The following is a 24656-nucleotide window of genomic DNA, read 5'->3' as shown; positions in this document are numbered from 1 at the left end:
CTGGCTTTCCATTTTTCCCAGCATTATTTGTTGAAAAGGCTATCTTTTCTCCAAAAGTATGTTTAGTGCTTTATTTATGAGATAACTATATTTATGTGGGTATGTCTCTGTGTCTTCTATTTGGAATTGCATTAAATCTGTGTAACATAGCTGTTTTGATAATATTAATTCTGCCTGTCCAGCAGCGTGGAGGTCTTTTCATCTCCTAAGGAATTCTTCAATTTCTTCCTTTACTGTTTTATAGTTTTCATTGTAGAAGCCTTTCACCTCATTTAGATTTCTCAAAGTTTTGTTTTTGGTTTTGGTTTTGAGGCTATTATGAACAGGATAGTTTTCCTAATATGTGGGTTCTGATTTTATAATGTGCTACTTTGTTGAATTTACTTATTAGTCTATAAAGGTTCCTGGTGGAATTTTTTTGATCTTCTGAATATAGAATCATGTCATCATCAAGTAGTGCTAGTTTGAGTTTTTCTTTACCTGTTTGTATTCCTTTAATTTCTTATCTCTAATTGATCTGGCTGAGTTTAAAGGATGTTGAATAAAGTGGTGAGAAGAGGCATCCTTGTCTTGTTCCAGTAACTCTCCATATTTCTTTGTCTAGAATTAAGCTGGCTTTGGGTAATGTACAATGTTGAAATTTTGCAATGTTTCTACTCTCCCTAGTTTTTCTAGTATTATGAACACAAAGAGGTGTTGTATTTTGTCAAATGCTTTTCCTGATTCTTTCTTTAAAAAGCCTATTGATGCAATAATTCACATTTATTGAACCAACCCTAAATCCCTGGTACGAACACTGCTTGATCATGGTGCGATGTCTTTTTAATATAGTTTTGTATGGGATTTACCCAAATTTTTGCACATACATCTATCAAGGATTCGGTCTAAAGTTTTCCTTCCTTGATATATCTTTGTCTGGTTTTGCTAAGGTTTTCTCCTTTTCTATTTCATGGAATACCTTAAGGAATATTGGTGTTGATTTTTCTTGGAAGGTCTTGTAGAACTTGACTGAGAATCTTGGTTGGTAAGCTTTTGATGGCATAATCTATATCATTACTTGAAATTGGTCTGTTTAAATTATGTATGTCCTCCTTGTTCAGTTTGGATACATCATATGCTTCCAGAAATTTATCTGTGTCTTCAAGATTTTCTATTTTATTTGAGTATAAATTTTCAAAATCTTTCTGATTATTTCTTAAATGTCAGTGATATCATCATCATGTTTCCTTTTTTATCACTTATTTTAGTAATTTGAGTTTTCTTTTTCTCTTTATTATTGTGACTAGGGGCTTATCAATTTTTTTTAATTAGTTCAAAGAACCAACTTTTAATTTTGTCTTGTTTCTTTTTTGTTTTCAGTTTCATTAATTTCAGCTTTGATTTTAATTATTTCCTATTTTCTACTGTTCTATTTTTGGGGGTGTTGATATGTTCTTTTTCTAAGATTGTGAGAGGTAATGTTAGGTCATTTATTTGATTTTTTAATTATTTTATTAAATGAGCTTAATGTAATGAATTTTCCTTTTAGTACTGACTTCATAGTGTCCCAGAAATTTTGATGTTATATTGATATTCTCATCCTTGATTTTTTTTCCTACTGTCCATAGAGGAGCTTTTATTTTTTATTTTATCATTGATTTCTAGTTTCATTCCATTATGATCTAATCAAATGCAGGGTATTATCTCTATTTTTTTTTATTTACTAAGAATTACTTTTGGCACAACATATGGTCTATTTTTGAGAAGGATCCATGTGCTGCTGAGATTAATGAAATAGTCTATGTATGTTCATTAAGTCTAAATTACTGACTGTATTATTTAGTTGTATTAGTTTATTTATTAGGTTTTTATTTGGAATACCTATCCTGAAGTGAGAGAGGTATGTTAAAGTCACCCAGTATTATATGTTATTTATTTGATTCATGAAGTTGGGAAAGGTTTGTTTGATTTGGGGAAGGGTTAGATGCTCCATTATTTGGGGCATAAATATTTACGATTCTTATTTCTTCCTAATATATAATTCTCTTAAGTAATATAAAATGTCCTTCTTTGTCTCTTCTGATTAATCTTAGCTTGAAGTTCACTTCATTTTATATCACGAGGGAACTTGTTTATACAATCCATATGAGTCATGTTTTTTCCCATTCTTTCACCTTCAGTCTTTTGATATCTTTTTCTACGAAGTAAGTCTCTTGGAGACAGCACATTGTTGTGTCTTGTTTTTTAATTCAGTCTACCAGGCTATGTTTTTCAATTAATGAATTTATGGCATTAATATTCAAGGTTATTATTGAGATCTGGTTTGTATTCTCTGTTGTTTTGATTAAATTTTGGTTTTTGATTAATTTTTGGTTTTAAATTAGACTTAGTTTCTAGTTTTTATCATTTTTTTTTAGTTTTTATCATTTCCCCCCCACACTTCATCATGGAATATTTGGTTGAATATTCTGTAGTATAGGCTTTCTAGTTGTGGATTTTTTTTTTAACTCTCGTTTATCATGGAAGGTTTTTATTTTCATCTCCAAATCTGAAACTTAATTTTGCTGGATATTGAAATTTTTCCACAACTTTCAAAGTTTAGAATATATTAATCCAGGACCTCCTAGCTTAGGTGGGTCTTGATTGAGAAATCAATTGAGATCTGAATTGGTTTCCCCCTATATGCAATGTCTTTTTTTCTTTCACAGGCTTTAAGATTTTATCCTTATATTCTGTATTTTATTTCATTTGCATTATGTCTTAGTGTGGGTCTGCTATAATTTTGTACATTTGGGATCCTGTAAGCCTCTTGTAGTTGATTTTTCATTGCATTTTAGATTTAGGGATTTTCTGATATTGTGTCTTTGAAATGATTTAACATTCCTTTGGTTTATACCTCTGTTCCTTCTTAAGTTTGGTCTTTTCATGTTATCCCATACTTCTTGGAAGTTCTGTTTAAGGATTGTTACCATCTTCTCCAAATGGTAAATTTTATTTTCAAGATTATGTATTTTGTCTTCATTGCCTGAGATTCTGTCTTCCAGGTAGTCTATTCTGTTGATGATGCTTGCCATTAAATTTATAATTTGGTTTGTTGGTTATTTCATTTCAAGGATTTCTGCTTGATTGTTTGGGGTTTTGTTTGTTTTGTTTTGTTTTTGCTTTGTTTTTTAGAATTTCTAATTCTGTATTGAACTGATCTTTCACTTCTGTATTTCCTCTTGGATATCACTCTTAATAATTAATCATCCTATGAGTCAAGCCATAGATCTGTTTTTAATTGTGTTCATTTTGTATTTATCTAATTGTGTTTCCTGAGGCCTTTATTCTAAATAAAGGTCAAGTCATTTGTGAGTTTTTATCTTTATTCTCATTTACTTCTAAGTGTTTTATTTCTTTCCTGATTTCTTTATTCATGATTTTTAAACATATTATTTGATCTCCAGGTGATTATTATCCTTTTTTTTTTAATCTTAGCATTCATATCCAATTTCATTCTGATAGAATGTATTCTTTTATTTGCTAAGAATTCTTGGTGTGAATTCGATCCAATAATATTCTTTAATGTGTATTTAGTCCATATTATTGATTATATTTTTAATTACAGAATTCTTTCATCAGTTTTATATGACCTATTCGGCTGTGAGAACTGTTAAAGTTACCCAGTATTAGCATAATGTGGTCTGTTTGATTCTTAATTTGATCTTTCACTTCCTGTATTTTGCATTATCAGTGCATTATTTTGTCCATTTTTTTCAATTCTACTTTTTCTTACTAAGTACTCCTTTCTGTGTTTTGAGATCAGGACTCACTACTTAGCTTCATTTTCCCAAAATCTGAAGTCTTATTTTTTATCTAATACAAAAACTCATCAACTCTGCTTTCCTTTAATTTTTGAATATTTTTTGCAACCATTTGCCTCCAACCTGCTTGTTTTTTTTTCTTTCTTTTTTAATACTGTAAGTAGTTCCTGTTAATTTTGGCATTATAACTGTTCTATTTAGACCACTGACACTTAATGGAATTATTGATGTTACAGATTAAACTTCTGTGTTTGTGTCCTATTCTTTTTGATTCTGTATTCCTGCTTTCTGAATTGTTATTTAAATATTTTTTAGATTTATATTGAATTTTTAATAATATATTATTTTGTACCATTGCTTTTAAAGATGACATGTGTCATCCTCAGATTTGAGTCTCTAGCTGGTCTGGAATCTTTGCATCATTTTCTATTCTGCTTTTAATGCTCTCCATTTTTTAGATTCATGCTTATTTTTATGGTATGTCTAGAAACTTTAGGTGTGCTCAGTAGGATGAATAATGAAAAATATATTTTATCTTCGTACAAGTATCTCACCTAGAAAATTTAGAATTTTTTAATCTAAATACAGTTCACATTTTTTATCTTTTTGTAAATAGGAGGGGTTTTGTTTGTTTTTTATCTTAATATTCTTAACTTTTTCTCTGCTTTTTTTTGTTTGAAAGTGTAATACATTTTACTTCATGACTGATTTTTTTGTTTGTAGCAAGTATTTTAAATTAAGTATTTTCTGTTGTAAATTATGTGATTTTTCTTTTAATATTTTATTTTTGGGGCTGGGGATGTGGCTCAAGCGGTAGTACATTCGCCTGGCATGCGTGCGGCCGGGGTTCGATCCTCAGCACCACATACCAACAAAGATGCTGTGTCTGCCGAGAACTGAAAAATAAATATTTAAAATTCTCTCTCTCTCTCTCTCTCTCTCTTTCTCTCTCTCTCTCCTCTCACTCTCTCTTTAAAAAAAAAAATTTTATTTTTTAGTTGTGGCTGGACACAATACCTTTTAATTTTTTATTTTTATGTAGTGCTGAGGATCAAACCCAGGCCTCTGCACATGCTAGGCAGCACTCTACCACTGAGTCACAACCCCAGCCTCATAATTATGTAATTTCTTAATGAAAAGCATCAAACAGCTTAAAGTTATAAATGGAGATTTTTTTTTCCCTAGAATTTAGAGAGTCTGTTTTATGAGTTCTATTTTATTTTCTCAATCTGAATACCAGTAGTTTGGTAATTTGGTGGTGGATATGTATATGCACCCATCTGTGGATGTGTGTTGAAGAAAATGCCTAGTTTATCCAAAGAGAGTAAAGTAGTGATGATGTAATACAAATAAAGGTATAAAGTTATGAGATATTAATCTTTTAATTTTTCTTCTAGGCAAGTTGGACAAATGCAAGTAAAAAGCAACGTGAAAAGCTACTTGAGCTAATACGCCGTCTTGCAGAAGATGATAAAGATGGTGTGATGGCTCACAAAGTTTTGAACCTTCTTTGGAATCTGGCTCATAGTGATGATGTACCTGTAGATATCATGGACCTAGCTCTCAGTGCCCACATAAAAATACTAGATTATAGTTGTTCCCAGGTACAGAAGTGCTTATTTGCCTACCATTTCTAACTTTTTTCCTTTAACATTTAAGATAATATACTTGTAGGATAGTTTTAGTTTATTTAATCACTTTGGTTTTAAAATAAGCCTGAAGAATTAGTTTATTTTTGTCATATAAATATGGCTTTCTATCCTATTTGGTATTTTTCAATAAGTTTTATCTGTTATCCATTATGCATTTTTAACAACTTTAGATAAATAGTTTTATAACTAAATAATTTATTATTATAATTGTACTATATAAAATATAAGGCACTAAGGTCACATATAATTTAAGCTGAATAGTGACTTTGGAAGCATAAAAGTAGATGTTAATGTAAATATTGGCTTCCCTATGAGCAAATCATGATAGCTCACTCTTCCCCACTTTTAACTTATGTCTTTGATGTTTACTAGTTGTTAAGTATTCAATTTTATACAAATTTTATCTGTTAGCTTCGATTATGTGGACTTTTGTCAGTTATAGTGGTGAATTTATAATAGTTCATAAATTTAATGATAATGATGTTTTTTCCCTAAAAAAAAAAAAGCAGAAGTAGTAAATAAGGACTGGTAAAGAATGTCTTCAGTATTTGGAGGGCAGGCATTTTTGTTTCACTTGTACTTGAGTTTTATTTAACAAGTCAAGTAAGCCCAAGATTACTTCTGATTTGTGGAAAACCATGATCGTGATGGTTCAGAAATAAAAACTGATTGCCTTCATTAAAAAGTATTGTCATAAATATTCATACATATAATTAACTATAATTATGATTATTTATATGTATGAGAACATTTTAAACAGTGGTATTATGTTGTGAACTATATAGTTCTATGTATTCACAGTTGTCCATAGAAACTGAGTTTTTTCATATTCTGAAAAAGATACAAAAAAAATTATCATGTTTGTTCTCTATAGACAGATAAAGTCTCAAGTAGCTTTTTCCAATTCCAGTAATTAGTAATACAGTAAATTTGCATTTAAATCTTCAGATGTAATAAAAAGAAAATAATCTAGTTGGGTTTATGATCAAATGATGTTATGTTTCCTTCTCATTGTTCATTAAAATTTATCTAAAATGGCTAAGAGGATCTTGTATATAAGTGATTTTTTACAAATAAAAGGAATGTTGTAGAAAATCAAAATAGTACATTTATCATAAAGGCTCAACCAGGGTTTATTATTTATTCGTATTTATCATAGGCACTCCGTCTTACACCTTGCCACATTAATAACTATTGGATTTCACTAAATTTAGCAAAAAGTGTTTGGCTTTTATCAATTTAAGGTTTCGTTTGTTATCGTTATGGGAAACTAATAAGTCTGTTACTCAAAGTGCTTTGAAAAGCAGTGACAAATTTAATATTCATGTGCTATAAATATTTTAAAGTCCTTAAAATAATCAGTGAAAATTGCCTGTTCTTTCCCAAATATGTACAGAGACAGGATTATTTAACTCAAAATCTGTGAAGTATCTACATCTAACTTTTTAATCACTGTAGTTAACAAGGTTAAGCAAATAAACAAAGAGAATAACTGAAATAAACCTATTGTTCAGTATTTCTAATTTTCTTTTAGGTGGATACTTAAAGGAATTTTAAATTTTACAATGTTCATTTTTTATTTGATGATTTTTTAATAAGTATTTATGAAATACAAATATTGTGTTTCTTGCTGATTAAAAAAGTACAGCAGGGGCTGGGGTGGTGGCTCAGCATAGAGCGCTTGCCTAGCACAGTTCAGAGGATTCAATCCTGTGCACCACCTAAAAATAAATAAGTAAAATAAAGGTATTGTGTCCAACTACAACTAAAAAATAAATCTTTTTTTTTTTTTTTAAAGCATAGCAGTACCAAACACATGTAAATAATTGGAATTTTGTGTTTTTGCTACATTTAACAAAATGAGAACCTAACAAAATATTTAATACAGTGCCCACATTCATACTTTAATAATGTTCCTATACTTAGGAACTATTTATATATGTTGATCCAGATAGCTAAAGCCATGAAACATTGAGTTCATAATAGTGCTTTACATGTCATAATTTTAATGATAATTTCAAAAAAAGAATGTACCTTTTGTTTGATTAAACTATTAAGCCTTCATCATAAAATTTATCTGCTGAGTTTAAGTGTTTTTCTGATAATTCTCAAAAACATTTGAGGTTAGAATTATGTAGAACACTTGTCCATTTGAAACAAATTTTTTTTAATATATGTAAGGATCGAGACACACAAAAGATTCAATGGATAGATCGATTTATAGAAGAGCTCCGCACAAATGACAAGTGGGTAATTCCTGCCCTGAAACAAATAAGAGAGATTTGCAGTCTGTTTGGTGAAGCTCCTCAAAATTTGAGGTAAGATTTTTTTTAATACCAAGAACTTCCTTATTTTTGTTAAGTATTTTATTGAAAATAGGATATCGATAAAAACAAGTTTTAAAGAAAGAAAACTATATTGAAAAACAGAGCTTAGAGAAAGGTGTATTTGGAACAGAATAAGGGTCTTTGATTATATTCAGTACTTTATATTTTATAACACAGATCAATTATGTGATAGTTCCAATAATCTTTAAGCAATTAAGTACTAGAGCCAAAGTCCTGCTTCTTCTTTCAAAAGTATCTTTGACATTCAACAATTGGCCTTATGATACACTTGGTATTTTATCTCACTTCTTAATATTATTCTGCCCTTTTGGCTCTTTTTCTACCCATAACTAACAATTTATTGTAGGTCCCACATAATAATATTTTATACAATCATTGTTATTTGCCTATTTGATTTATCAAACATTTTCAATACTATTATTAAATTTATATGTCATACTAAGGAATACCACTTTCCAAAGTGAGATTAAAACCTTTTTTGAATTTTAAAGTTAAACTATACAATTTCAACTACATAATGAATTTAAATTATGAAAGATGACAAAATTTTATTTAAAGAATTTGTTTACTCTGAAATTATTTTGTAGATAATTTAAATCACCAATCTCAGTTGCTAATTTGTGGTTATTGGAATGATTTATTCTTTTTATTTTCTTTTCATGTATTTGGAATTAATTACATGTATGGAAAATTAACATGGAGAAAACTACATGTTATCACAAGAATATCATAAGTACAATTAAGATGCCTAGTCAGTTCAAAGATTGTTTAACTATGTATATCAGATTCTTTAATCTTGTAAAAACATTTTCTTCTGTTTAAGGTAATTACATGATTGCCAAGATTCTCTTGAGTTCTAAATTGATATGATTATGTCTTTAAATAGAGTTTCTGTTTGAATTTAAAGTACAAATTTTATGATGATTTTTGATAAAAATAAGGAAATTTCATGGAGATAATTACTATAGAAAATACAGTGTATATTTAGGAAGGACATATTTTGGTTATATTTCACCCACCCTATATGCTGTGTTTTTTTATTTGTTTTTGTATTTATCAAATATTTATTGTTTGTTTGCAGTAATGATACTCTTTCAAGGCTGGTGGCTTCATCATTAGTAGAATAGTAATAATTGAATAGGAGTTGATTGGTTTAATTGGAAATGACAAAATAGAAAATAATTTTTCTTGTAGCATCCACAGTCAAAACTCTTTACATACCAAATATTTTTCATAATTCGCATTGAATGGCTATTATTCATTTTTGTTTTATGTGTATGTGGTGCTAAGAATGAAACCCAGAGCTCTGTGCATGATAGGCAAGTATTATAGCATTGAGCTAAATCCCTGATTCCTTGATATTCTTGTTCACATAACACATTTGCTTGAACAACAGTAAATTGAATATTACTGAGTAATTACTGTCATGTAGAATAAAAATATCAAAATTCAGTTTGGGGAGGAAGGTCTTTATTTTTATTTATATGCAGTGCTGAGAATTGAACCCAGGGCTTCACACATGCTAGGCACGTACTCCATCACAGAGCCACAACCCAGGCCCTTAAAATAGTTTTTTTTAAATTATTCTTGCTAACATTATGTTTTATTATTAAAGAGAAGGTATTGACCATATTGTGTTATAAATATAATATTCATGTGGTAAGTAGAATTTACTTTGAAAACTCCATTTCCACAATTTTTATTTGCCTAATTATACTGTTGAGTTCTTCTCATTTCAGTCAAACTCAGCGAAGTCCTCATGTTTTTTATCGTCATGATTTAATCAGCCAACTTCAGCACAATCATGCCTTAGTTACTTTAGTAGCAGAGAATCTTGCAGCTTACATGAAGCACATAGAACTATATGCTAGAGGTATGTATGATAAGATGAAATTAATTGGAGAATCAACATAGATTTCCTGATTTTTTTTGTTTTATTCTAATATTAGCTCAAATGTCAACATATCTATTTATAAAGGAGAAAAACGGAAATGAGTTGGTTTTTATAATTGTACAGTTGTCTGGTATCTGAATAACTTGGTGCCTGTACCCACTACCAATAACAAAATTCTGAATACTCAGTTTCTTATACAAAATAACAGAATTTGCAGTTTACCGACACACATCCTACTTTAAATCATCTTTAGTTTATTTATAATATCTAATACAATATAAATGCTATGTAAATACTATGGTCTGTTGGTTAGGAAATTATATTTTAAAAGTCTATACATAATCAGGACAATTTTTGTCACCAGGTGTTTTACTTCTTAGTTCTTTATAAACTCATGTTTTCTGAAAGATAAAAAACCTTCAAGGTGCCAATAAAGAAGGAAGTAGAGCCTGCTACATATTATCTCCAATGATAATTTTTTTTCTTCATTTCGTCTATACTTTGAATGATATCATCAGTAAATAAAGACCATTTGCTGATAAGACAGTCTGGATAATCAGCATATGTGCATTTTAACCTCATATGATCCTCTGTCTCTTTTAATGAAGGTTTTTTTGATTGTTTTTTTCTTTTTCGAGATATCAGGCATTGAACTCAGGGGCGCTGGACCACTGAGCCACATCCCCAGCCCTATTTTGTGTTGTATTTAGAGACAGGTTCTCACTGAGTTGCTTAACACCGGACTTCTTGCTGAGGCTGCCTTTGAACTTATGGTCCTCCTGCTTCAACCTCCCAGGATGCAGGGATTATAGGCGTGTGTCATGGCACCCAACCCATTTAATGAAGTTACAGTTACACCCTAAATATTTGATATCAAGTCATGCATATTTGATGAAACAAACTGACATTCTGACATTTTAATTTTTTTCCCCCACCTTTGGTTGACCACAAACCTGAAATCTTCCTTCTTTAGCTACCCAGTCAGTGGAATTATCATTTTTAAAAAATGTATTTCAGGGACTGGAGTCGTGGCTCTGTGGTAGAACACTTGCCTGGCATGTATGAAGCCCTGGGTTCAATCCTCTGCACCACATGTAAATAAAGATCCATTGACAACTAAAAAAAAATGTATCTTTAAAAAAATGTATTTCTATATCTAATGCATTCCACTATTTAATGAGGGAAATATGGTAGTTGTGTGGCATTAGATAAATGATTTAATTTTTTTTAATTATCAGGCTAACCATGACACATGCATGCCTTACTGATCAGGAGGTTGAGCAGGAGGATCACAAATTCAAGGCCATTCTCTTCAAAAGGGCTGGGAATATTATTCAATGTAGAGCACTCCTGTTCTTATTCCTAATACTAATTAGTAAGTAATATAAGAGGTAGGTAGGAGGGTTAGTGAGTAGATAAATATAAATGGATCTGGATAAAGAATACTTTTATTATTTTTGTCTTACAAGTTTGAAGTTATATAAAAATATAAAGTTATTCACATCTCTTTCACATTTCCTTCTTCAGAAACACAGTAATCACAGTTCGGGGACTTTTATATAAACTCTTCAAAAAGAATGAAAAGCAGCTAATGTGTTCCAGTTTAAAGTTTGTCCAAATGTTTTCAAGATTATTTCTCTGAGAAAAACAGAAAACTTACAACAAAGTTTTATTATTGTCTTAAAACCTCTTGAGGTCCTGAGATTTGGTGCAATTGATGAATTTTATGGAAGTATACAGTGAAGTTTTTAGGTTTTTGGGCATATGCTTATGTATGTGGAAGTAAGAAGCAGTGAGTTGAAATATTTGGGACTTCTTTCTTCATCAAATCCAGGAGCATGAAAAAATATACTAAATATGCTATTCCACTTTTATTGCAAGTCAAGATTTCCACATACAAAAAAGTTGGGCATTTTGAAAACTTGGGTACTTTCACCAATTTCAGAAGGTATTCAACACATGATTCTTTGGTTCAGGATGGAGATAATACCAGGTTCTGTATTGTAAGTATCAGAATCTATTACTGAAGAGGAATTACATGATTTTTATTCTTTCACCCTTGCTTCATAGTTTGGGAATAAAAGTCTTTTAAAACAAAACTTTGTATTGGGGTAGATCTTTTAGTTCTGTTCTACCTATTAAAATAAAGCATGTCACACACATCTACAAAACAATTAACTGTCTACTACTTTAATGACAGTAATTGCTTTTAATTTTTTTCCTCTGGCTTTTTAAAATCAAAAAACAGAACTTTTCCTACCCACTATGAGATGAAACACTAACGGATTCAATACTTCAAAAACAGATTTGCTTTTTTTTTTGTACCAGGGTATCAGGGTTTGAACTCAGGGGCACTGGACCACTGAGCCACATCCCCAGCCCTATTTTGTATTTAATTAGAGACAGGGTCTCACTAATTTGCTTATTACCTCTATGTTTATGAGTCTGGCTTTGAACTCTAGATCCTCCTGCAGCAGCCTCCTGAACTGCTAGGATCACAGGCCACTGCTGCCAGGCTCAAAAGGAGAATTTTTAATCTATATCTATATCTAAGCCTGCTAAATTGAGCTTCATTGTTGAATAACTTCAAAAATTAGCCAAGGGAAGAAAACAGAAATTGGAATAGGAAAGATAGTAAATTCTACTATATGCATATATGAATACACAATTGTTCAATTCCTCATCATATTCAATCAGAAGAATGGGAAGTTATACACCTAAAGGGAAATATGTCAAAATACTTCTGACATGTATAACTAATAAGAACAAAAAATAAATAAGATAAATGATAGATTTTAATTCAATAAAAGAATTCATTGAAGTGAAACCATAGACTTTTGTAACAAACATTCAGAAGATTATATTATCTTTTTGAGGATAAAAATTGAATATATTGACTATATGTAGAGTTCCCTATTACATACTTTCTGAGCATAAGTAATTGTTGACATTTCTTTTGGCTAAAGTTAACTAGATGTACATATACATATCATATAATTCATATTTTTGTCTATTTGCAGACCATGAAAACTATGACCCACAAACTGTGAGACTTGGCAGTAGATACAGTCATGTTCAAGAAGTCCAAGAAAGGCTTAACTTCCTTAGGTTTGTTTTCAAGGAATTAGTAATGTTCTCTTTAAGGCACAGATAAACAATGCAGTTGACTTAAATCTTTATTAGTGGCTATTCACTCTGAAAGGGAATGTTTATTCACATCAAAATGTTTACATACAGTTTTTCTATGTGTTTGTATGAAAAATTTTGTATTTTTCTATGTATTTGTATAAATTATCTGGTTGAATTTATCTTTTTTGTTGTTGTTGTTTTAGGAATTTTGGAAGATATATTTAAAATTTTTATATATAGTTTGTTTTTAGTTGTGTGAGAATCATGTTTATTCTTTTTTTTTTTTTTTTGTACTGAAGATTGAACTCAGGGGCACTTGACCACTAAGCCATATCCCCAGCCCTATTTTGTATTTTATTTAGAGACAGGGTAGCACCTAGTGCTTATAGTGCCTCACTTTTGCTGAGGCTGGCTTTGAACTCATGATCTTCCTGCCTCAGCCTCCCAAGCCACTGGGATTGCAGGCTGCTCCACCTCACCCGGCACATTTATTCTTAATATATTTACATATATTAAAATAGATAAAATAATTAGTTAATTGCTTGCTATCGATAGCTAATGTGTGCACCTCAATGTTATATATTCTATCAATGACTAAAAAAGGCAGTTTGAAAGCTGTATACAGTAACATGATATATGTAAGGCTTATCTATATTTTAAGTGAAAGCTAAATATAATCCAAGCAGAATTTGCTCAGTGATCCTTAGATTTTACTGGCATGGTTTGCATATGTGTGTTTGCCTTGAATGATGAAGATTTCTTAGGAATGCAGTTACCATAACAAAACAGACTGTATTTGAACCATAAGTGTGCTAAAGAAAAATGCCCAAACCATTAATCTTTGATAAAGCCTTTTATTTTTATATATATTGATTCTGGGGAATTTTTCTTTAAGCTGTTTCTTTTTACTCATGAATCAGGTTATAATTTGTGAACAAATATTTATTTGACCATGTAACCTATTTTTTTTATTAAGAATGACATTGGCTACTTTAAAGAATATTATGTTCTGCCAGGTTGACAGATATGTTATTTCAATTTGAGATAAAATCCGATGTCATTTTCTTCTGATATTGAAATTTCTTTTTTTATTAACAACTTAGGGAAAAAAGGCTTGCTTCTCCATATTGAAAATATCTCCCAAAGTGATTCATTGTTTATATGGGTTTTTTTTTTTGTTTATTTGTTTGTTTTTTAAGTACTGGGAATTGAACCCAGGGCTTTACACATGCTACACAAGTGCTCTGTTACTGACCTACATCCCCAGCTACTGATCCATTGTTTTTGATGACAATGTATTGTTTCCCTTAAGTTTATTGAAACAAGCAAACAAAAAAAGAATTAGAATTTATCTATTCTTGTAAAATTTAGAAACCAAAGATCTTCCATAATTCCCATTCTTTTTAATTTATTACAGTATTTTAAAGAGAAAAAACCTAAGAGGTAATATCTGTCTTTGTGCTAGTTGCTTTAAACACCATGGCAACCTTGTGAACTAGGCATTATTTTAATTTGATTAATAAGAAAACTGGTAATCAGGTTGGGGAGAACATATGTTTGAAATGCATCTGGTATGTCATATTGAGACTACCCATTTCATCTGTCTGAATTTAAAGTTTCTTTCTATAAGTGATTTTTCATATTTTTCCCTTTGCATCTTAGCTTGCAAACTAGGTTGGAGAAATAAAGTAGAACTAAAAGCTAGAGACCCCGTTCAGATTTAGAACACTCTAATTAGGGACCCCAAATTTTTTTTAAAAAATTGACATTAAATAAATATGCATACTTGTTTAGATAAGACTCTACCATTACTTTGTTAATTTTAAATATAAAATTAGGATTGTGATTGATATAAGTATATCTTTCACTTTTCATTCAAAGAAGTAAGCACAATGAGTGAAAGAATACAGGAATGATATGGATATTAATTAGGGAAAGACTACTTAAAGTAGAATCATTCCTTGATTATTGCAGCTGTGTGACAAATCTTCTAAAGGACATCATTGAATACTGATAAGCATACTAATTAATTACTGATATAGAAATAAGTTTAAATTATTTGTAGGTTATTTTTGTTAAATATGAATAGACATGAAGGAAATATTTTCAGAAATGTAGAAATTTTAACCAGGTTTAATTCTTAAAATCTTAAGAGTTATTTCTCATAGTTGCTTGTGTAATCAATCCCTCATTTTCCAAGGAAACTGCAAAGAGGGAAATAAATCACTATCTTGTTTTAAAAAATTTGAGGTTTCTGAAGACAGCAAAAGTGCTAACAAAGTTAGCTAACAACAAAGTTGCTGGCACTTTGTGGTGACCTAAAATAAATTAATATTTGTTATTTAGTTCCAGATAGGTTAGCCACCTATCTGGAAATTAGTTCTTTTGGAAAAATTATTACTTTTTAAAAATATTTTTAGTTGGGCTGGAGATGTGTCTCAAGCAGTAGCGCACTCGCCTGGCATGTGTGCGGCCCGGGTTCGATCCTCAGCACCACATACAAAGATGTTGTGTCCGCCGATAACTAAAAAATAAATATTAAAATTCTCTCTCTCACTCTCTCTTTAAAAAAAAAAAAATATATATATATATATATATATTTAGTAGTTATTGATGGACCTTTATTTATTTATTTGTTTATTTGTTTATATGTAGTGCTGAGAATTGAACTCAGCTCCTCATACATAGTAGACAAGCACTGTACCACTGAGCCATGACTCCAGCCCCAAGAATTATTACTTTTTATGATGTGGTTAAAATTTGATGTATGTTATTTTATGCATATAAGAATAACATGCTTTTGAAGGTAAAGTTTTGTGAATCCTAATCAGCTTATTTATGTTTTCCCAAGATTTTTATTAAAGGATGGCCAGCTGTGGCTCTGTGCTCCCCAGGCAAAGCAAATATGGAAGTGCTTAGCACAGAATGCAGTTTATCTTAGTGATCGTGAAGCCTGTTTTAAGTGGTATTCCAAGTTAATGGGGGATGAACCAGACCTAGATCCTGATATTAATAAGGACTTTTTTGAAAGCAATATACTTCAGCTTGACCCTTCTCTATTAACGGAAAATGGAATAAAGTGTTTTGAAAGATTCTTCAAAGCAGTTAATTGTCGAGAAGGGAAACTAGTAGCAAAAAGAAGAACCTATATGACGGATGACTTAGAATTAATAGGATTGGACTACCTTTGGAGGGTAAGTAAAAAATAATAACTTTTGTTTGTAAACATTGTACCCAAAGTAGTTTTTTTTCTAGTCACAGATTCTCATTTTTATTACATGTCTTTATGTGGTTTTGATGCTTACAGAGAAATTCAAGAAGGATGCAGTTATTTATCTTTAGCTTCTTGTTATGTACCTACTGTTCGTCATGCATATCCCTACCCACTTTTTTTTTCTTTGTTCTTTCTTCTGTTAACCACTTAGAATCTTTCTGTTCACCTTAGAACCATCTTTTATCTTCCCCAATGAAAAATTATCTCTTCTACTTTTATTTAATATGATAAATACATCTTAAAGTTTTTAAAATTCATTAATGCCACAGTAAACAAATAGATGAGATGACTGTTATTAGGAAGTGTTTAAAGATATTTATTGACAATTTAACATGATTTATTTAAAAAGCTACAGAATAAATATTATATGCTACTTAAAATTAACTTTCTCACTTTGATAGAATAAATACATGGATGTATTTTCTCATTGCCTTCTCTTAACATCTAATATGTTTTATTTTAGCTGACATGACTTTGGGAATTTATGTGTTCTATAAGCAAACTTTAGCTAGACTAAGATATTTTTTATCATGTTCCATTTTCAAGTTGTTTTAGCTTGAAAATAACTATGAATAAATGATAACAAGTTAGTAAAAGTTTTTAAAAATTGTCTATGTAAATTGCTTTTTTCCCTTAATTTCCCATTTTACCCTTATCCAATTCTTACTAGATCAATCTTGAAAAATACCAAGGATTCAAAACATAGTTTAAGAATATTACTCGTTTATTAGAATTGATATATATATTTACAGAAGTTTCAGGAGGTTTTAAGTTGCAAAGTAGTGTAATAGTGTTTTATGTTAAACAAAATTTCTTAAACATTTTTATTTGTATTACCACTTATAAACTTCACAAGTTGGCAAACAAATTGCCAAGTGGTGTTGGTCAAAGAACTTTGTGTTCTTTTGTTTTCTTTATTATTCAGGAAACTTAATTTTACATTACTTTAAATCTAGTTTGTTTAAAATCAATATCCTTAAATTATTGAAGGTTACATTTATAATAATTGAGTGTGATTTAAATTTAAGTGCCAAATTAAAATATCTCAGTAGTTTCAATGCTGTAATCTTTTTTTGGAATTAGGTTGTAATTCAGAGTAATGATGACATTGCCAATAGAGCTATAGATCTTCTTAAAGAGATATACACAAACCTTGGCCCCAGATTACAGGTCAATCAGGTGAGAAATAAAGTAAAACCTTCACTGCTATTATGTTAAAATAATTATGTGGCTAGTGTGTTAACCTTTTTAACTTGTTGCCAACTTTAACTAAGTTGTCAAGTATACATAACCCACATTTTTTCCTATACAGTGCCAATAAAAGATAGTGTCATTATAATTAATCTTAGATGATTAGAATTGTTTGAATGTATTATTAGTTGTAATATGTTGAAACTGCCAAAATTTAAATTTGCATCTGGACTCAGATGGGCTTTGGGGTTTGTTTCGTTTAGTTTAGAAAATAATTGTGTTTTTTTAAATATTATTGAGGTTTTTTTTTTAGGAATCTTAGATTTCATTATAGTTAGAAATGATCACAGTTGAGAGTTATCTTTATATTAAAATTTCACTGTCTTTAATTAGATTACTCACAACTTGAACTATCTTTATTTGGCTCATTATTTAAAGGTGGTTATACATGAAGACTTCATTCAATCTTGTTTTGATCGATTGAAAGCCTCATATGATACATTATGTGTTTTGGATGGTGACAAAGACAGTATTAATTGTACAAGACAGGAAGCCATCCGAATGGTTCGAGTATTAACTGTTCTAAGGGAATACATAAATGAATGTGACAGCGATTATCATGGGGAAAGAATGATTCTACCTATGTCAAGGTTTGTGAGAAACTGGTCTATTGCTAATTTGCAATTTTTTAATATTTTTCTTAGACTTTACTTAGAAATGCAATAATATACTAATTAAGAAGAAAATGAAGTTTACATTTTTAGATTTTAATGTTTTTTAAAACATTCTTAAGACAAATTTACATTTTGCATGTATTTTCTCTGGGCATGCATGTCAAAATGGTCTGCTTTTATTTTTATGTATAATTTGGACAAGCATTATTATTTATTAGTTAGTTTTCTCTTTATTTTTTCACATTGTTTTAATTCATTCAGTATGTCATTAATTTTTCAATTTGTTTTATTTTTACGTTGACATTGTGAAAATTAAATTTTTGTCAGGTGTGGTCAAATTTAACTTGTAATCCCAGCTATCTAGAAAATGAGGCAAGAGGATGGCAAGTTCAAGGCCAGCATGGACAACTTAAAAAGCCAGTCTTAAAATCAAAATGAGAAAAGGCTAAGATATAGCTGATGGGTTGAATGCTTGCCTAGCATGCTTAAGGCTCTGAATTCAATCTCCTGTACAACAAAAAAAGAAAGGAAAGTAGGAAAAATTATTAAGAGCTACTTATACAGCAGATAATACAAACAGTAGTTTAAATTATCTTTGTTGAAATTTCTTTAAGTTTAAGAGTTAATTTATGATGGGTTTAGTGGCACATGCCTGTAATCCTTGCAACTCTGGAGTCTAATGCAGGAGGATCACAAGTTCAAAACTATCTCAAAAGGGTAGGGATGCAACTCAAGTAATTAAAGTACCCCTGGGTTCAGTCACCAAGTACCAAAAGGAAAAAATTCTGTAAAGTAAATTTGATATTGATAGTTGTATATTTGACATCATAAATTGAAGAAGTACAACTTCTGTGCTATGTGATATAAATTTATATTATACATTTTCATTAAGCAAATTTCTTAATAATTAAGCCTTTCTAGTTTTGAGCACATTTAACATATATAAAAGGGAAGATTGCTTTTTGAATGTTATTTTTAAATTTTATATAATTACTATTTAGAAGGGATAATAATTATGATGTGATGGAATTTTTCAAGGCCTGTTTAACTTTTAACTTTTTTGTTGACATAGATTGAGTACCAAACCCAAAATTCAGAGTGCTTCAAAATCCAAAACTTTTTGACTGTGACATGTGCATAAGAGGAAAATTATATATGAATTTATATATATATGAGGTCAAAAAACACAGATACACTAAAAATACTACATTAAAATATTTGTAAATAAGTTCTATGAAACCTAAATTTTGCGGTTAGATTCGGGTCCCATTACTCAGATACATCATTATGTATGTGCAGATATTAAAAAATAAAAATATTAAAAGCCCCATTCTGTGACCCTCTGGAGTCTGTTCTTTTGGATAAGGCAGCTTGTATTTTCACCTTTAAAAATAATCTTTAATGATTTGAGTTTTTGTAGGTCAAAAATAACGAATATTATTTGTGTCACAGTTAGAAATATTTTATACTTATCTATAGAGAAAAGATTTGCAATATAGTATATGATAGTTTACATGTACAGCTTAACAAAAGCTAACATTAGTCTTAATATTCTGAAATAAATTATTGAACCTCCATTCTCGTACTAAATAAGAAAATACTAAAGTCTCAGCTTTATTTTTTTGGCAGTCAGCTAAATGGTTTATTTTTCAATTTTTTGCTTATTTTTTTTTTCTAGAGCATTTCGTGGTAAACATCTCTCTCTCATAGTTCGATTTCCAAACCAAGGCAGACAAGTTGATGATTTGGATATACTGTCTCATACGAATGATACAGTTGGTTCAGTACGACGATGTATTCTCAATCTTATTAAGGCCAATGTAGCCCATACAAAAATTGAACTCTTTGTGGGTGGTGAGCTAATAGATTCTGAAGATGACAGAAAGCTAATTGGACAATTAAACTTAAAAGATAAATCAGTAAGTACATAAACTTTTCAAATGTTCACCCAAAATATTTTTTATTATCAGTAAAAGTGTCACATTTAACTGTTATTTGCATGTCTCTGTATTGATATCTATGCATAACTTCAAATAAGGTAGATGTCTCAGAACTTCCAGTAGAAGTATAGTCTCCTCCTATATACATGGGTTGCATCTTTGCAGATTTGTCCAATAATAAATGAAAGTAATTAAGAAAAAATGGCATCTATTTTGAACAGAATATGTACAAACTTTTTTGTCATTATTCCCTAAATGGTATAAAAACTTACATATCATTTACATTGTAAGTTTTTATACCATTTAAGATATTGTAAGAAATTTATTAGAGATGAGTTGAAATATATAAGGAACTAGCATTTATGAAACTTTACCATAATTTGAGTAACAAGAACCAATCCTTCAAGGATGTTAAGGGAGGATTATCCAGGGAGTTATGTTAAATAGTACCATTTTTATTTTTTATTTTTATTTATTTTTTTTAGTTGTAGTTTGTTGAGAGTCACAGCCGAGGGGGCCCCAGCAAACTTCCAGCTGCCAGCTGATGATTGGCTCACAGCGGCCCCAGCAACTTCTAGCTGCCAACTGATTGGCTCTTCTGCAGTGATGCTCAATGGGCTGTTTCCCCGCCCTTTCAGACCACGGAGCTACTCATTGGGGGACTTTTTTGGCTCCGCCCACGCGACCCAGCCAATAGGCCTCAAGAGCAGGAGGAGTGGGGGAGGTTGAGAGGCTTGTGGGAAGCCAGTGCTGGCAGTTGGGCTCTGAGGGTTTTTCGAGAGGAGCTGTGTGGTGTGGTGTGTGTTCTAAAAATAAAGTTCGTTTCTTTTGACAAGTGGATCCTGAATTGTACCCAGCCAGACTGGCATTTCTCCTAGCCGTCTCCTTGCAAAATTCCTCATTGGCAACCTTCCATAACAGGTATTGTCCTCCATTTAGCACAGCTTTACACATATTAGCCCAATCTGCTGGCTTTTGTTTTAAGTTGCTTGTCCCTGGAGATGAGTGAGACAGAAGAAAAACCTCTCACATCTGAGGAAAAACTATTTGTGTCTGAGGAACAGATAGAGAGAAAGGACAGATGGACATTTCAGGAGGATGGAAAGGCTGATATAATGATTTTGTGTTGTTCCATTTTTGTTTCATTCTGTCTCGGCTTTGTTTGGCGTCATCTTGCTGGGTTGTATTATAGTAGAAATATGGGATTAGAAATTAGTAAAAAACAAACCGAAAGAGTGTTAAGTAAGTTGTTAGAGGAAGGATGCATCCCAGTAAAATCAAGAGCAGTCAGGGCATACGTTGATACAATACAAAAATGTAGCCCATGGCTTTTTAAGGAGGAGTTGTTAAATATAGCACAATGGACCCATCATGGTGAAGATTTAAAAAGAATAGAAAAGAACAACCCAGGGACTCTGCCCGTTGGCACATTGCCATTGTGGACTGTTAGTATCTTGTTTGCTTAGTCCAAAGCCTTCAGTTCAGACAATGGTAGAGGAAGGAGAAGACATATTGATTCAAGGAAAAGAGAAGGTCTCTCAAGTTAGTCAGACAGAGGAAAAGATTCAAGTAAAAGAGAATGTCTCTCGAGCTAGTCAGACAGAGGAAGAAAGTTTAGAGCAGAAAAAGCCATCAGGGGAAACGTTACAACAGGAGACTGCTGCTAACACCTTTCTGTCACCAGAGGGTGTAAGTGTCCAACCAACAGTGCCACCTCCATATGCTAGGAGGCTCCCAACCCCTGCAGTTGATAGTTGGGATCCTGAGACAGGATCTCAGATATTAACATGCCCTGTATTTGAGCAGGCGGGAGGGCAACGAATTAATCATGCTTTAAATTTCAAAAAAGTGAAGCAGCTAAAAGAGGCTGTAACAACCTATGGACCTCAAGCACCCTTCACTGTAAGCATGGTGGAATCCATTAACAACTTGAACACGACGCCAGCAGATTGGGCTAATATGTGTAAAGCTGTGCTAAATGGAGGACAATACCTGTTATGGAAGGTTGCCAATGAGGAATTTTGCAAGGAGACGGCTAGAAGAAATGTCACAGTCTGGTTGGGCACAATTCAGGATCCACTTGTCAAAAGAAACAAACTTTATTTTTAGAACACACAAACCACACCACACAGCTCCTCAGGAAAATCCCTCAGAGCCCAACTGCCAGCACTGGCTTCCCACAAGCCTCTCAACCTCCCCCACTCCTCCTGCTCTTGAGGCCTATTGGCTGGAAGTTTGCTGGGGCCCCTTTGGCCGTGGCTCTCAAAAGTAGTTGGACAAAATACCTTTATTATTTATTTATTTTTATATGGTGCTGAGGATTGAAACCAGTGTCTTGCATATGGTAGGCAAACATTGTACTGCTGAGCCATAACCCCAGCCCGAACATAGTACTTTTAAAATTGGTTTATGTGGTTTGTTTGGTTTGGTTTGGTTTGTTTTTTGTTTTTTTTTTATTTTTAAGAAATGAAAAGCCTCAAATCATTAAAGATTATTTTTAAAGGGTAGTCTTTTTTAGTTCTAGATTCTAAGTGTTGTAAAGTATTTTCTCTCATTTTTACTACTATGTAATTACCATTTTTAGCTAATTACAGCCAAACTTACACAAATAAACTCGAACATACCATCAAGTCCTGATAGCTCTTCTGATTCTTCAACTGGATCCCCTGGAAATCATTGTAATCACTACAGTAATAGTCCCAATCCAGAAGTAGAAAATTGTTTGCCTGGGGTGGTGAGTAACAACTGAATAAAAGGAATCATACTCTTTTGGGGGAAATATCAACAAATGTGTGAAATGTTTCTGAGAAGCTTATAGTTTTATAGATTAGTGAAAAGTATCAAATAAGTGTACAGTTAGCTATTAACTCATGAGTGGACTCCTAAATTGTTGGAATTTATAAAATGACATACCTCAAATTAGCTATTATAATTTGATTACACTATTAAATATATAACTAGAATATTTATTTATAGTTGTAGTTGGACACAATACCTTTATTTCCTTATTTATTTTTTGTGGTGCCGAGGATTGAACCCAGGGTGTTGTGTGTGCAAGGCGAGTGGTCTACTGCTGAGCCATAACCCCAGCCCAGAAAATACTACTATATTTTTACTTTTTTTTTTTTTTTTTAGAAATTGTGTTCATGAAGTGTGTGATCTACTATTTTTATCAGACTCTTAATAATTGTATTTTACATCTTAAAAATTAACTCCATTGGCCAAATTATATTGTTGTGTTATATGCAATATAGGATTACATAACAAAAAATTGGGAGAAAAATAAAACAACTCTTGCCTTTCTTAAGTTTCCTCTTCTCCATTCTTTTAAGTGTTATAAAATTTCAATAATTCTAACCACATATGTGTTAAGATTTGGGTCTCTAAACTTGGAATTAGAAATATAATTCCTGAAGGACAAAGTATGTTCTGTTTAAATAGCATCTGAATATCTTGTAAAGGTATAGTTTGTAATATAGAATAGACTGTCACAAAAGAAATTACTCAAAGCTTTGTGAAACAGTAAATGATGTGCTATTTTGCATCTTAAAATATTAAAATAAGTGTATTTATAAAAGTGAAAAGATGAAAGAAGGCACATCATTTCAGGAAGTATATGCAAAGTATATGCAAAGAGTGATTGATCAGTTGAAAACACGTTTTGGGGATAGTGAATAGATAATTTTTGCTAATAGAAACCTTCCTGGGCGTAATTTACAAGTTAGTGTTTTATATATTCTATGTTCTAGATAATGTCACTGCATCCCAGATACATATCTTTTCTTTGGCAAGTTGCAGACTTAGGTTGCAGCCTGAATATGCCTCTTCTTAGAGATGGTGCAAGAGTACTTATGAAACTGATGCCACCAGGTTAGTAAATTGTCTAACTCCCTCCTCTTAAGAAAGTCTGATCAGTGAACAATAAACAAACTTGGAATGGTAATAAAGTCTGTTCAGATATACTTTGTGAAACAGTGCATCATATTGATCATGAGTCTTCCATACAAATATGGTGAAATTTTTTTCTACAGATAGGGAGAATATTTGATATTTTTAGCAAGGTGATATTAAATGCAGTTTAGAAAATTGGGGTTCTTCAACATTCAGAATGAAGAGTAATCTTTGTCTTTAGACATTCTGATCCTCCATTATGATTTCAAAAACACTTTTAAAAAACTTCACTTTTATTAGTGCATATACCCAAACTATTATTTTGTGTGTCATATTTGAATATTTTGTACTGACTTATTTATATGTAGGTAAAGGTGTGTTTCTTATGAATTCATACAATCTTGCTCTCATCTATCTCACTTTTGCTTAGTGTTTTCATTGTTCACATTTTTAAAACTATGAAATACAATTTTCTTATTTACTTCTAATTTGATTTTAAAATTGTCCCTTTCCTTGATTGTCTGTAGTTATTATTACTACCTCTTCCCAATTTCATCCATAACTTCTTAAAACAATTTCTACAAGGTGATACTTGTTATTTCATGATTTCTTGGAATATTTTGCTCATTCATGCCCATTCTGGTCATTTTCTTTGGTACAGCTATCATTCTGGAACTTTCTACTTCTCTGCTACAGTACGATTCAGAGTTCTTATTCTTATAAAGTCAGATGCAAGAATCCTTCTCTTAATGCTGGTCCTTTTGCTTCTTTCCTCAATATTTTGGGTTTTTATTTCAATGTGCTCTTAATCTTTTTTTTTTTTTTTATTGTTGGTCGTTCAAAACATTACATAGTTCCTCATACATCATATTTCACAGTTT

The 24656-nt window shown here is 31.2% G+C and overlaps 1 protein-coding gene across 3 annotated transcripts in view; it reads left to right on the top strand.

The window, feature by feature from the left end:
• LOC113175909 (ubiquitin carboxyl-terminal hydrolase 9X-like) overlaps positions 1–24656 on the top strand; it is a 127015-nt gene that overhangs the window by 43596 nt on the left and 58763 nt on the right. For 2 of the 3 annotated variants that reach the window (XM_077794093.1, XM_077794090.1), the window contains exons 13-22: positions 5180–5386; positions 7616–7752; positions 9507–9655; positions 12697–12784; positions 15657–15999; positions 17163–17258; positions 17709–17920; positions 19623–19863; positions 22469–22618; positions 23634–23754. In XM_077794093.1, coding sequence (XP_077650219.1) covers positions 5180–5386; positions 7616–7752; positions 9507–9655; positions 12697–12784; positions 15657–15999; positions 17163–17258; positions 17709–17920; positions 19623–19863; positions 22469–22618; positions 23634–23754 — 1744 coding nt within the window. The remainder of the gene's footprint in view (positions 1–5179; positions 5387–7615; positions 7753–9506; positions 9656–12696; positions 12785–15656; positions 16000–17162; positions 17259–17708; positions 17921–19622; positions 19864–22468; positions 22619–23633; positions 23755–24656) is intronic. The other variant, XM_077794091.1, reaches the window with a different exon arrangement.

This window comes from Urocitellus parryii, chromosome Y, assembly GCF_045843805.1.
Source record: "Urocitellus parryii isolate mUroPar1 chromosome Y, mUroPar1.hap1, whole genome shotgun sequence".
NCBI lineage: Eukaryota > Metazoa > Chordata > Mammalia > Rodentia > Sciuridae > Urocitellus > Urocitellus parryii.
The sequence above is the reverse complement of the archived record's forward strand: the minus strand, read 5'-3'. Positions and strand labels throughout refer to the sequence as shown.